The sequence below is a fragment of the Aquarana catesbeiana genome, linkage group LG06 (assembly GCF_042186555.1).
Source record: "Aquarana catesbeiana isolate 2022-GZ linkage group LG06, ASM4218655v1, whole genome shotgun sequence".
Classification (NCBI taxonomy): Eukaryota; Metazoa; Chordata; class Amphibia; order Anura; family Ranidae; genus Aquarana; species Aquarana catesbeiana.
Window position 1 is genome coordinate 231,908,156 of NC_133329.1, and position 15,272 is coordinate 231,923,427.

General features: G+C 41.2%; 1 protein-coding gene across 1 annotated transcript in view; it reads left to right on the forward strand.

The window, feature by feature from the left end:
* RHBDF1 (rhomboid 5 homolog 1) overlaps nt 1-15,272 on the forward strand; it is a 243,312-nt gene that overhangs the window by 218,458 nt on the left and 9,582 nt on the right. The window contains exon 18 of the mRNA XM_073633039.1: nt 3,565-3,718. Within this exon, the coding sequence (XP_073489140.1) occupies nt 3,565-3,718 (154 nt within the window). The remainder of the gene's footprint in view (nt 1-3,564; nt 3,719-15,272) is intronic.

Here is a 15,272-nt window from a genome sequence, read left to right on the forward strand (position 1 = left end):
GTTGTTAAAGACTAAAGCTCAACCCTAAATTGAATTAAATTTCCCTAATTCAGACACATTTTTCCCCTAAAATGTCTATTCCATTAAATAAATAAATAAATCTGCTATCAATGGGACAGTGGAAGTATTTGTCCCTTGTCGGTTCCCTTGATTGTTTACACATAGGCTATCTAGAGTTTATTTATGACATGGGGCTCCATTCACAAAGCAGTATCTACCGCTTTAAGATCTGTGGTAAAATACCTCTTAGCGTTTTTCAAAAAAAAATCCCCATTTTGATGAGGACAAGGGACTCTTCCCCATGACCCTGGCCCAGTGATTGGGGGGTGACATATTTGTATCTGGAAGTCCCCTTTACCAAGGGGGCCCCAGATCTCGCCCCCCCCCCATGTAAAAAGTAAATGAAACCACACTGTTTTTGACAAGTCCATTTATTCAACCCCCCCCGCCCCTCCAAAGCACCGACCCAAAGGAACAAAAAACCCAACCTGCACTGACGCTAAATGACAGTTCGCTGCCTCCTGGCCGCAAACTAAATTAAGGGGTGTGGCCACACAATGACATCTGTCCCATTATGACACCATCAACCCATCATGCCAGTGTCAATGACATCATAGGGGGTGAGGTCACCCCATAACTTGGGTGGCCCTGCCCCTTAGTTTTTTTAGCAGCGGGTAGGCAGAGTCAGTGTGGGTTGGGTTTTGTTTTTTTTTCCATTCAGCTCAGGCAGTCAGCGTTCATCCTGAATGACGTTGGATCCCCTTTCCTGACCAGCCAGGCTGCATGTTCAGATAAGGGTCTGGTGGGAATCCCACGCTAAAATCAAAAGACCCGAAGAATCGGGGGTGGTAGCCCCTCACTGTTTTTTTTTTTTAATTTTAATGCTGGCAATTCTTTTGTTTACATTCTGCTGTCCAGTGGGGAATCATGGCTGTTGAAGACGCGGCGGCCGCACGCTGCTTGAACTCCTTGAAATTTGTGTTTGTTAAGGACGCCGGCAGCTGCCGACTCCTTAACAACCAGCTAAAATCAAACACATTCGTTAACTATCGCATGCCTGGACTACTACTTATTTACCGCATGGATTTATTTATTTCCTTTAGTGAATAGACTTTACCACTGTTTTATGCAGTATATATACCGAGTGTTTTTGCTTTTTGAGGTAAATACAGCGTAAAAAGATGAATGAATTGACATTTTCAGCATTGCATGCGATATTTGGGACAAATGTGTCAGATCACATGCGATCTGCTTTAGTGAATGGAGCCCATTATCCTAAAGGTTATGACAAATTATGAAAGATACTTGACAGAAAACTCCAGCTCCTGTTGGAAGCAGAGGGACGTCCTGTGGAGACACCATTTAGGATTGTATTTGGGACATTTATTGGCTTTGCTAGCCTAAACTGTCTGAGGCTACAGCCCTCGGTAACTGAATTTTCCTCACTATTTGGAAGTCCCAGATGTAAGATCTCTATACACATCTCTATCCTTTAAGCATTACCGGGATTTTTTTGTTCCAGGGGTATTTAAATCTTTTTTCTGGTGCCCAATCTGCAATCCCTATTGCTGTTGACTGGATTCTTACCCTGCTGCTCCCCCTCTTCCTGAACACACAGGACTCTGATTAGTGTAATGGTTACACATATGATAGCTAATGTCTGCCTCGTTGCTCCTGAAGAAGCATTTTGTGAAACATGTTGAGCTTACAGGCATTTATATAGCTCTATATATTTGTATGCATTATTGCTGCTTATCATATTGTGACATTTGTATTTAGATCATTATTTGTTCAAAGAAACAAACATTTAAATAGATTTTTCTACTATGTAATAAAATACTCTTTTATATAAATATTGTTGTTTTTCATGTGGCACCATAACAATCCCATTCCCAAAAATTCTGTATATAGAAAACTCCAGCAAAGATAAAAACAAAAGTCAGACATAGACCAATGCAATTGCAGCATCATATGGTGATTACCTAAAAGAAGGAACAAAGTAATTATTGCAGAGTAGATGGGATCCCCACATCAAATATAGGACACAAAATAATGAATCCATAGATAGAGAGGACATTTAAAGTGATACTAAAGAAGTCTTGTTTTTTTGTTTTTTTTGCTTAAAAATAACAAACATGTTATACTTACATGCTCTGTGCAGTGGTTTTGCAGAGTAGCCCAGATCTTCCTCTTCTCTGGTCCCTCTTCGGCGCTCCTGGCCCCTTCCTCCTGACAAGTGATGCCACAGCAAGCAGCTTGCTATGGGGGCACCCCAGCCGAGCCACAGCTCTGTGTGTCCATTCAGACAAGGAGCAGTGGGTAGACCCCATCCCCTCTCTCTCTCCTCATTGGCTCACTGACATTGACGTGAGTCAATGGCACCACGCTACTGTCTCAGCCAATGAGCAGGGGAGAGCTGGGCAGCCGAGTCTGTCCTGCAACATCGATGGATTGAGAGGGGCTTAAGTAAGTATTACCTTCTGCCTTTACAATCACTTTAAGCATGATATTGTCTGTAAGCATCTTATTTACGATTTGTAATAGATAGGCAAAAGAGGAAAGAAAACCTGAAGCTAACAATACATGTACAGTACCCTAGCAGTTAGGCATACTACAATAAGTGCCTGTTCCCATAGCAGAGAGAAAAATATTAATAAGTGGCCAGAGCAGTGGGTTGTAGAAGCAGATCTGTGTCCTAGATTAGGGATACAATTTGCTATCAAATGAATAGGTTAAAAAAAACACTGCTCTACCCAGGGTCAGATATTAGTGTCAACAAAGAGTCACCAGTGTCCTGAGTATCAAGCAATGGACCCCAAAGCTCATAAAACTTTTTAGGGCATCCTCTTGCTTTATAAATCAATTTATACATAGGCAAGGTCTAATTCATAACCTTTTTCCATAGCCAGGTATGGAGTATCTCCGTACGGGTCCAATTAAGCACAATCGTCTTATGGGTGTAGTAAGAAAGAGTCTGAGGAAGTATTTAGTAACTGTAGACACCTCCAGGTCTTCAAAAATTCCTAACAGGCATCGCTGAGACCCCTTTAACACTGGAGGCATTTTTCAGGCGCAACAGCGCTAAAAATAGTGCCTTAATAGCACCTGAAAAAAGCCTCAGCGCCCCAGTGCTTTCACACTGGGGCGCTGCGCTTTATGGCATCACAAAAAGTCCTGCCAGCAGCTTCTTTGCAGCGGTGGAGGAGCTCGGGGCAATGGGGCAGCGCCGCCATACTGCCGGCAAAGCAGATTTAACCCCATTTCGGCCACTAGCGGGGGGTTAAAACTGCCTCGCTAGCGACCGAATAGCGCTGCTAAAATGACGGTAAAGCAGTGCTAAAAATAGCGCCACTTTACCACTGACGCCCGGGGCGGCTCAGTGTGAAAGGGGTCTTAGGAAAGCAAATATTTGGGAGGTCAATCAGGTATCAGTCGTTACCTGTGAAACATTTGGCTTTAGATATACTTTAAGAATAGTCTATTTTTGTTAGTAAAATCCACGTATGGAATAATAGGATGTATGTTGAGCAGAAATATAAATCCTATGTTTGTAATGTTTTACAGCGTCTTGCATTGTCTGGTCTCTGTTTGTTTCCAAATGACTATACTACGAGATCTTGAAAAGCTGGCAGGTTGGCATAGAATCTCCATTATCTACATATTAAGTGGGATTACTGGGAATCTTACTAGTGCCATCTTTCTGCCCTACAGAGCCGAGGTAATCTTACTATGCTTATACTATTTTAAAGTGATGTGAACATAGAAAGTAGGTTTCCATATTTCAGTATATCAAATTACTGTTTGCAACATTATATTTGGAAGTATATAGTGTAATCAAACCTATAAAGGATGAATTTATAAATGTGAAAATATTTTCTGTCTAGTAGAATGCAGAGCATTTTTGGTTCTGGTGCCTTGTACTAATAGTGAAATAAACAATAGCAAACGCTGCAGCTTTGTGTAGATACTGCAAAGGTATCTTGCACTTCAAATACTTATGCTGACTTGTGTTTTCCCCTCATACTGGCCCACTAATACTCCACTACCAACTGAAGTGGTTATTTGCACAGAGTAAATTTGATAAGGCTATTAAAGCATATCTAAACCCAAAAACAAAATGTTAATGTATAGCTGCTTACCAGGCCTTAAATGTGATGGCTGCATTTGGGTTTCTTTTTTAGGCTTTATTTTTTATTTTATTTTTTGCTCTATTTTCACCTGGTAAATCTGTGAATATTACACTCGAGTGCCTTTGAGTAGTTACTCTCACTCATCCACTATATCAACGGAGGGAGATGAGTTTTCACCCAGTCTACTGACCTGATTTGTACTACTAGAGGTTTTCCTCTCTACATTTCCATTACATAATGGGGCAGTGTAATTAGTAGTTTACAGGGGAAAGCTTGTAGGAGGGATGTCATTATTTTGCTTTCAGTTTAGCTTGCATGAAGTTACAAAGATAGGGTGTTTCTGGCAAATATCAACAGGCATGTACCATACTTGCTGAAAATGTTCTTAGATTAGATTGTAAGCTCCTTTAGGGCAGGGACTCGTGAATGTACAGTATGTAAAATGTTGTGTATATTGCCAGCACTATATAAATACTTGTAATAAAAAATAATAATAGGCTTAAGAAAAGATTATGAATGCAACAACCACAGCTAAGGACTGGTAAGCTGAAATGTACTACATTTTTATTCTTGGGTTTAGATATCTTTTAAATAAGTCTGTGCATGGCTCTGATGTGAGATTGCTCGTTATTATAGAATGTTACCCCAACATTTCATATTCCTTATATGTGCCTGCTGTACCATGTGTTTAAAAGTAGTCTGTCTCTTTACATTGCTTCCTTTGTGTGAAATATCTGGTGATCCTGCCAGTTTTCCTGCTTTCCAATTTCAAACTGTCCACACTAGGCATGAGAGCACATCCATTCCAGTGTGGTCAGTTTTCTGGCTGTGCTGTCCTTCAATGGCCAAGACTTCTGCTGACACGCCCCTTGTGCACAGCTATTCACTTGGAAGATCAGTGTACTGCTAAGGGTGAAAAGTTCCCTTAGTCAGCTGAGAACAGAGATTATGTAATCACTTATAAAAAAAGGGAAAATAAGCATTTATTGTTTTATATATACACAAACATTTTGCCTTTTATTTCTATTTTAAACTGAATGGGTTGTTTTACAAGGTAGTTCACATATACTTTAACACTGAGTGGTCTGTCAAGACCATTGCGATAGGGAAGGCAAAAAAACACCTGTATTTGTCTGTTATACATCCATTCTGGTTAGTGTTTATGATTTTATTTTCTAGCACATGCCATTTTTATGGTCCTTTGCCAACCATTTTAGGTATCATCCCTACAGGAGATATGAGGCTTACATGTTTGTAGTTACTAGGGGAAGACCTTGATCACTTTTTAAAAAATAGATACCACATTTGCCTGGTGCCAGATCATTGTTACCTGGTCATGGTAGCTAAAAATTAGAAGTAATGGCTAAGAAGACAGCCCTAACAAGTACCTCCTGTTCCCCTTTTCCTGCTACTTTTTCTATTTGTATTGTCTTCCATCCTTTTAGAATGGCTCTGAATGCTTCCTGGCTCCTTTCTCCTTTTTGTGGCCAAACTTTCTTTAACCTTGGGTCTTACAGACCAAATGATGGGGAAATATCACAATTCTTTACTAATATTGGCTCACAATATCTAAGAATGAACTCTAAACCTGGTTAAGGGGCCATAAAAAGACATATAAGGATGCTTACCTTAGCTGACTTCATACCAAAGGAATGTCATTACAAACTGACCAAGTACTTAAAAGGTAATGCTGCTTTCAATGGAATTGGTCAGATGTTACCAACTAGTCCTGTATATACTACAGTTAAAATTTGGAATAGTCAATCCTGTACCAGGGCAAGCAAGCAAGCGCCTGGTTTGATCATCTGTGCCACATCGCAAAGACGGGGGACTCGGTTGCGGAAAAGGCATCTATAGCTAAGTATTCTTGTTACATTTTCTAATATTATTACTTTTGTTATCTGTATCTGTCATTACCTAATTATATGTTATACATACAAGTGTTTGTGTGATCTCTCTTCGCACATCTCGAATTAAACCCCAAAAACCGTAAACTATCACACAAGTGTGATAAAACACCTCCTGATCCTTGAAATCATTTTTGTAAATTATATTTAGTTATTACATGGGGAACTACTGGCCACCTTCTTCCAATCCAGCCAGCCTCTTGCATGCAGGTTCCTCTATGCCAGTGGTCATCAACCTCAGGGCCCACTAACAGGCCAGGTTTTATTTATTACCCCGGGGAGATGCAGACTAGAATACTGCAATCACTGAGCAGCAAATGATATCACCTGTGATGTATTTCAGTTATCTTGCAAACCTGGCCTGTTAGTGGGCCCTGAGGACAGGGTTGATAACCACTGCTCTATGCTGTCCATCTCGATTTATAGTGGTTTTGAGTGTTTGGTAGTGACATACGCACATGAGCTTAATTAAACATTGAACCTCTTTACTGCGCAGGCAGGGGAAAACTATTGCTGGATGGACACGTAGTCTGGATTCTATTTTTCTTCTAAGGAGTTTTTGTGTGTTATTATTTTTTTTTATATCACTTTGATTCCAGTAGGAGTTTTACCAGAACTGTTGTCAGATATATTTTTACATGCTAAAACGTGCTAAAACGGTGCTCAAGCCCCCCCCCCCCTGTAGCTGCTAACTTTTAATATTAGGACACTTACCTGTCGAGGAATCCAGCAATGTCAGTACCCCAGTCGATGTTTCCATCGGCTCTCGGGTGCTGCCACCGCCATAGCCTATAAGGGAAACCACAGTCGATTCCCTACTGTGCATGCGCAAAGAGTGCTGCGTTTTTTGAATGGCCAGGGAAGGAGGAGGGGGGCCGAACTTCTGACGTACCTTGCCGTGGCGAGGTCCAACAGAAGTGGGGACAGGTACCTGTAAACCCCCCCCCCCACCTGAAAGGTGCCAAACGTGTGGCACCGGAGGAGCGGAGGAGACAGATAAGCAGAGCTTCCACTTTTGGTTGGAACTCAGCTTTAAATACATGCAGGCTAATTAATGCGTAACCTCTCATTTAGATCACAATACACTACCAAACAATGTCGTCAGCTTCCTTTCTTTGCAGAATGTTGGCTCTTTATTCTAGCTTCATTTAGGTTCAGAGAGGGTCACGCGTTACTGTCTCAGAGATGAGCTACACACAGTTTAGTCCCCTGCTGCTGCCACCCACCTTGATACAATGTTACAGTCTGTAATAACTGAAGGGGGGTTAAGGACATTTTTCTTCCTACCTGGTTTGGGTTAGTATCAGCCAAGCCTAGGGAGTGCTTTGTTATATGACAGTTCTTTGTTCACAGAAGCGGGGCAGGCAGCAGAATGCAGCAAAAAGTAAGAAAGTTTATTTGAGCAAGAAAATGTTGGAGGCTTTATGCATACTGCTTTTTATAAAAAATAAAAAAAAAGATAAAAGTGGGACATTTAGTATATTAGTGAAGAGATAAAGAAAATAACTTTGTAAATGTACTTTTATTTGTGTTTCACAAACGGAAGGTACAACTTAAAAATTGAACGTACGATAATGTATCTCATGAGAAATGCCACTAGAGGGAGTGTGGACACCATAAACCTCTAGGAGAGTAACCACCACTGAAGGAAACAATGTTTCAATATCATGTAATTGATAGGGAAAAGGTGGATACAATTTCAGAGAAAAAAGGCTCTAAATTATAGCTATACAGTATCTATAGTGTACACAGGATGAACAAAATAGGATTTTTATTCATACAAAAAGTAGCCATATCAGAAAATAAATTAAAAAAGCAGTGCAGCGCAAAAAACATATAGAACCATAAAAGATCGCATATGAATCATAAAGTTCATAATGAACTGAATAATAAGATTACACAAGCACCACAGAGTGTTCAAAGTAGTGCTTCTATAAACAAGACACAAGGTGATCATGTGACAACCTCCACCATTGATATTCCTAGCAGCTCACCCCAATGAATGGACCCCTGATAAATCAGATAGGTCACACAGACATTTCCCTCTGAAGGGTAGATTGGCTAGATCACAGGATATGCTGAACGCTGGAGAGGAATGTACTCTGGTAGTAAAAGGATCACTTGCGCTCTGAACAAGAACTCCGGTTCACAGGTACATGTAACACAAGCAGTAAAATATAGTGCTCTCCGTTTTGATAAGAACATTTATTTAAGTAAAAAGTTTGCACTTACAAGTGTAGCACTATTTCCCAGTGCTAGGTTACAAGGCAGACAGATGAAACAAAATCCATGAGGATCAATGATAGACACGGGTGACTTCACACTAGTCACATGGTTCCGTGACGTATAAAGTTGCCTCCTCTCCAATGCTTCGTGACTCTCTCAATGCCCCAAAATCTCAAACCCCTTAGGGTTCTGATTGTAAACCAATTTGAAATGCCTGGAGACATTGTGAGTCTTTAGTCCTTTCTTGATATTATTCACATGTTCCCCTAACCTAACATGGAGGGGTCTAGAGGTCCTGCCAATATATTTCAGATCGCACTCGCACTCAGGCATAAAAACAACACCAATAGTAGCACAGGTGATTAGTTGTTGTATCTTATATTTCTTATTTGTCGCTGAAGCCAGGAAATAGTTCCACTTCTTGATGTTAACTTTTGAGTGTTTACATGCAGTACATCGCCCACAGGCGTATAAACCAGTAAGGAAAGAAAATAACCGGTTCCTACTGGGGTTTTGGTCTTTTGTATTCTCCTACCCCCTCTCCTTCCTCTCTTTCCTTTATTTTTCGTGGTTGGCCATTTCCTTGAGGGGTTCGTTGAAGCAAATGTCTCCACCATTCCCTCCGATTTGGCTGGTACAGTGGGGGGCATGTGTTAATAGAGGAAGGTAAGGCCAAGGGTGTCCTTACTAAGAAGGAAGCAGCTTATCTAGGCCCTTTGTTCTGCAGGATTCCCATAATATACTGTCTACCTAAAATTCACAAAGATAGTGTCAACCCACCTGGTAGACCTATCGTGAATGGAATTGACTCAATTTCATCCATAGTAGGACTGTATATTGAGTCTTTTCTCCAGCCATTAGTCATTAAGACAGCTGCCTTCCTTAAAGACACTAAACTCATCATACAGATTCTCAAATCAGTTAGCTGTACACCATCCAGTATCCTTGTCACTGCCGATGTCAGTTCATTGTATACCATTATTGGACACAAGGATGCATTGGCATCAGTGCAGTGGGCTTTATCCACTTCAGACCTCCCAAGGAAACACAAAAAGTTTCTTTCAAAAGGTTTGCGTTTGTGTTTATCCAGAAACTACTTTTGGTATGGTACGATCAACAGTTCTACTTGCAGACAAGAGGGGTTGCGATGGGAGCCCGCTTTGCTCCCAGTGTGGCCAATTTGTTTATGGCCCACTGGGAGGAAGAGGCTGTCATCAATCAACACCCCCCCTGAGTTTGTCTGCTATAGGAGATTCATAGATAACCTTATTTTTAATCTGGGAGGGAGATAGATCAAGCCTGGATTGTTTCATCCAGACATTGAACAACAATACCAAAAATATCCAGTTAACATAGAATATAAGCCTTGAACGTATGGTCTTCCTTGATCTTCAGATTTGCAAGGATGCTGATCACTTCTGCTTGTGCAATTATTTCAAACCGACTGATCGGAATGCCTATATACCCCTGGAGAGTTGCCATCATAGGTCATGGTTGTGCAACATCCCCAGGGATCAATTTATTAGGCTTAGACGTAATTGCACTCGCGAGGAGGACTTTGTAGAGCAGTCTCAGGTTCTCTCGTCTAGATTCCAGCAAAAGGGGTATGAGAAATCTACCCTGGATAATGAAATAGAAAGAGTGCATACTATGGACAGACAGATACTGGTATTGAATCAGAATAAAGAAAATACTACTAACGTTTAAAAAATTTTTAAGATGGTGTTGGACTATAACGTCCAGCACAAAAGGTTTGAAAAGATAGTACAAAATAATTGGTCTATTTTGAAACAGGATAAGGTGTTAGGCCCTCTATTGCTACAGTGACCATCATTCATATATAAAAAAGCTCCATCATTACGTGATTGGCTCCAGGAGTCATTGATCCACCGGTTCAGTCTGAAAACCGGTTATTCTTTTTCCTTTCTGGTTTACACGCCTGTGGGCAATGTACTGCATGTAAACACTCAAAAGTTAACATCAAGAAGTGGAAAGATTTCCTGGCTTCAGCAACAAATAAGAAATATAAGATACAACAACTAATCACCTGTGCTACTATTGGAGTTCTTTATATGCTTGAGTGCGAGTGCGGTCTGCAATATATTGGCAGGACCTCTAGACCCCTCCATGTTAGGTTAGGGGAACATGTGAACAATATCAAGAAAGGATTAAAGACTCACAAAGTCTCCAGGCATTTCAAATTGGTTCACAATCAGAACCCAAGGGGGTTTGAGATTTTGGGGCAATGAGAGAGTCATGAAGCATTGGAGAGGAGGCAACTTTATACGTCACGGAACCACGTGACTAGCGTGATGTCACCCGCATCTATCGTTGATCCTCGTGTATTTTGTTTCATCTGTCTGCCTTGTAACCTAGCACTGGGAAACAGTGCTACACTTGTAAGTGCAAACTTTTTACTTAAATGTTCTTATCAAAACGGAGAGCACTATATTTTACTGCTTCTACTACATGTACCTGTGAACCAGAGTTCACGTTCAGAGCGCAAGTGATCCTTTTACTACCAGAGTACCTTCCTCTCCAGCGTTCAGCATATCCTGTGATCTAGCCGTTCTACCCTTCAGAGGGAAATGTCTGTGTGACCTATCTAATTTATCAGGGGTCCATTCATTGAAGTGAGCTGCTAGGAATATCAATGGTGGAGGTTGTCACATGATCACCTTGTGTCTCGTCTATAGAAGCACTACTTTGAACACTCTGTGGTGCTCGTGTGATTTTATTATTCAGTTCATTATGAACTTTATGATTCATATGCGATCTTTTATGGTTCTATGTGTTTTTGGCACTGCACTGCGTTTTAAATGTATTGTGATTTGGGATATTTTGATCATGAGTGTTCAGCTGCTGTCGTTTTTATTGCGCTGATTGATTTGTACTGTTTACATATCAGAAAATAGTTTTAATATTCAATTGTGAGTGTAATTGATTGTAAAAAATGTTTTATACAGAGAATTTTTATTTTCCACAATTAAATTATGAACAAAATAATGCAGGTAATCGAGAATTGTGCTAACATCTAATTCCTAATTTAGCCTGTGCAGGTTCAGTGTATTCAATGTGAAAATCCAATACGTCCCTTGGTTGCAGAGCTTTCTGAATCTCTCAGCATAATAAACATTGCTGGAAATGTGTTTAAGTGCAAAGAGTTGTAGGCCATTGGTGGATTTATTATGTTTGACTGCAAAATTTTGTGGCACACAATACGGATTAATGCAACCTTGCTGAATATTGCAGTGAGGTTGGTCGAACCGGCGCATAGTTCTACCCATATGTGAGAGGTCACAGAGACATAATAGAGAGTAGACCACATATTCTGTGGAGCAGTTTATGAATTGTGTAATGCCATACTGTATGTTTTCCTAGAATTGTTTTGAAAAGTAGTTTGTCCATGCAAAATGTATGCACTGGTCTTACATCTCGATTTTTGCTATAAAAAAAATATTTTTCAGGTCCTTAAGAAAAGGTAAAGGAGGAGTGTCAGTATTTGGCTCCCTTATCTTGTTGGGTGCTATTTGATTAGTTATGCTGGGAGCCAGTTTAAAGATAATATATCTTTTTTTAATTATGTCGGAGATTTGGGCCTAGCATGGGATCTTGTTTTAGGATGTGTCATTTTCTCTTGATAGCTCTTTCAATAGCTCTATGGTGTGTGTTATATTTTAAAAATGTTCTTGTTTAAATAAAGTATCCTAATTGTACAGTAGAGGACACGCGACTTGAATTCTTAGAGCATGGATTATATGCAGCTACCTTTGGGTGATTGGTTACTGGCAAAAGGCTTGCTAGGGTCACCCCCCAGAACACCCCATAAAACCCTGTCCACACTGTGAGGCTCCAGTGTTTTGCTAGAGTCCTCAGGTGATAACCTGTGAAAGGCTTTTAAAGCATCACCTATGGACAATTTTGGGTACTGACGTTTCTTGCCATTTTAAGGTCACACTCAATTTTAAGGCTTGACATGTTTGATTTTGCCTCCCAGGCCGCTCAACTGGAGCAGCATGAGTCGGAGGCTTCTGTAGCTTTCGCAGGAGATCCGACTCCTGACTCATTCTCTGGCCTGTCACAAATAAGGAGAGAGCTTCTGCTCCATTACACCTCTTTGGTGCAGTCTGATGCACAATGTCTGGCTGCCAAATTGTTTGAATCGGGGATAAAATAAAAACTGTTAGCTAATCTGGTAGCTGATCCTTCCTATCAAACTGTGATTCCTGTGATACGATCTCCTGCGGGGGGCTATGTTATGAACTCGGAGTGCATCCTACAGGAATTCCATTATTTCTATCATACATTGTATCAGGATTTCCCTCTGGATCCAGGTAGGTCTCTGCTGGATTTCCTGGGAGACGTGAGATTTCCGCTTTTGTCTGCCGAGGACAGGGAGGAACTCGATAAACCCCTGTCACTCTTGGAGATAGAGGCTGCTATCCAATCCTTTCCTAACCACAAATCCCCAGGGCCGGATGGTCTGCCAGGAGAATGGTATAAGGCACATATGGCCCTATTGGGCCCTAAGTTACAAAAGCTTTTCGCTCATTGCTTGGAGGTTGGACAGCTGCCAGATAGCATGTATCAGGCACATATTGTGCTATTGCCCAAACCTGGTAAAGATGTAATGCACTGCTCTTCCTAAAGACCTATATCGCTACTGAACTATGACTTAAAGATTTTCACCAAAGCTCTGGCCAATAGGATAATGAAAGTATTACCATCAAATATCAATATTGACCAAACTGGCTTTATGCCTGGAAAATCCACTGATGTTTTCACTCATCTCCAGCTTCAGCCCGAGGAGACTGCCTCGAGAGTCTTGGTAGCCTTTGATATTGAAAAGGCTTTCGACACAGTCCGATGGGGTTACTTGAGGCAGGTGTTAGAGCTCTTCGGTTTTGGTCCGGTCTTCAGGAAATGGATTGATCTATTATACAAAGTCCCTGTGGCAAGTATTAAGCTGAACGGCAAATTGTCATCTCCTTTTCCAATCCAGAAGGGGACGAGGCAGAGTGTCCTCTTTGCCCTGCCTTGCTTGCACTGGCTATGGAACCATTGACAGAGGTACTAAGAGCATCCGATAAGGTAGTTGGAATTTTTGAGGTTCCATTGTAGACAAGGTAGCGTTTTACGCTGACTATTTAATACTCTTTTTAAAAGACCCCGGCCCCCCACTCTCTGAAGCATTACGGATCGTAGACCGCTTTGCGGCCCTCTCGGGTTTACATACTAATTGGGGTAAATCCCTAATTTTACCGATCGATCAGGAGGCTAGGTGGCTGGCTGATCCTAATTCCCCTTTGCAATGGGCAACGACTATTAAATATTTAGGGATTAATATTTCTTCCAACACTAAGGATTTTAGACAACTTAACTTGTCCCCAGCTCTTCAGTGGTGTAAACAGAGGCTGAAAGCCTGGTCACATCTCCCTTTATCCCTTATTGGGAGAATTAATCTAATAAAAATGAAAATCCTCCCAGTCCTATTGTACAACCTTAGGCACTCTCCAGTCTGGTTACCAAAATCCTTTTTATAACAACTAGGTTCACTGATAGGCTCCTTCTTATGGCAATCCCGCCCAGCTAGATTTACTAGGAAGATTTTATGCAGACCTTGGACACAAGGGGGCTTGGCTTGCCAGACTTTTATAACTACTATTTGGCAGCCATGCTCACCCATGCTTATCCACTGGCTTGTCTCTGATGACACAAATGCCTCAGTAGTTCTGGAAGCTGCGCACTCAGGATTCTTTGAGACCCTCCATAATCTCCTTTACAGGCGTCCGAGAGTCCCTCACCTGCCCCTTACTGCTGCTATGAGGGTAGTTATTAAGGCCTGGCATGTTGTTATTATTAAACCTAATATAGTGGGGGGTAAAAGGTCCTCATCCACGCCGCTTTGGTTTAATTCTATGTTACTGGAATTCCATTCCTTACCGGACCCGGTCTATGGGCTGCTAAAGGAGTTGAATACCTTGCAGACATCTGTAGTGGAGTGCGCTATTTACATTTGACAGGTTGAGGAGCAAATTTACACTATCTAATGCGTTCTTTTTCCAATTTCTGCAACTTCGACACGCACATGCATCCCAATTTGAATCCTCTCCGTTTCAATTGGAGCAGAATGATTTGGAGGATCTCCTTCGGAATGACACTCTCAACAAAACTCTATCAATGATCTACAAGTCACTACTGCCCTCCATTCATGAGGGTCTATATGCCCTGCTTACTCTGTGGCACTCGGAGGAGCAGGAATTGGATAATGAAGACTGGGAGGATCTCTGGGACAGCCCATTCCAAGCATTAATATTGACTAAAGACAGGTTAATCCAATTTAAAATAGTGCACAGAATTTATTTTACACTGCAAAGACTACTTTGTAAACTTGAATGACGGTTACCAAGTTCCACGCAACTAGACTTGATGTTCCACCACTGCGCTCCTGTGCGTGAATGTAAATCCCTAAAGCTGCCAACTTAAATAAAATTGAATGAAGAAAAATATTATTACATGATAAAAATAGTGGCGCTATGTTCACATAAGTTCAGTGACACTCAATCTAAAACATCAATTTCTCATAACAGTGACCACATCTTTCACCATTAACTGAAATTGGGATCTGCTTTCTGTCTCTGTGTGTATGTGTTGGTATGTGTCAGCTAAACCACATCTTCCACCGTTAACTGAAATTAGGATCTGCTTGCTGTCTCTGTGTGTATGTGTTGGTATGTGTCAGCTAAACCACATCTTCCTCCGTTAACTGAAATTGGGATCTGCTTGCTGTCTCTGTGTGTATGTGTTGGTATGTGTCAGCTAAACCACATCTTCCACCGTTAACTGAAATTGGGATCTGCTTGCTGTCTCTGTGTGTATGTGTTGGTATGTGTCAGCTAAACCACATCTTCCACCGTTAACTGAAATTGGGATCTGCTTGCTGTCTCTGTGTGTATGTGTTGGTATGTGTCAGCGAAACCACATCTTCCACCGTTAACTGAAATTGGGA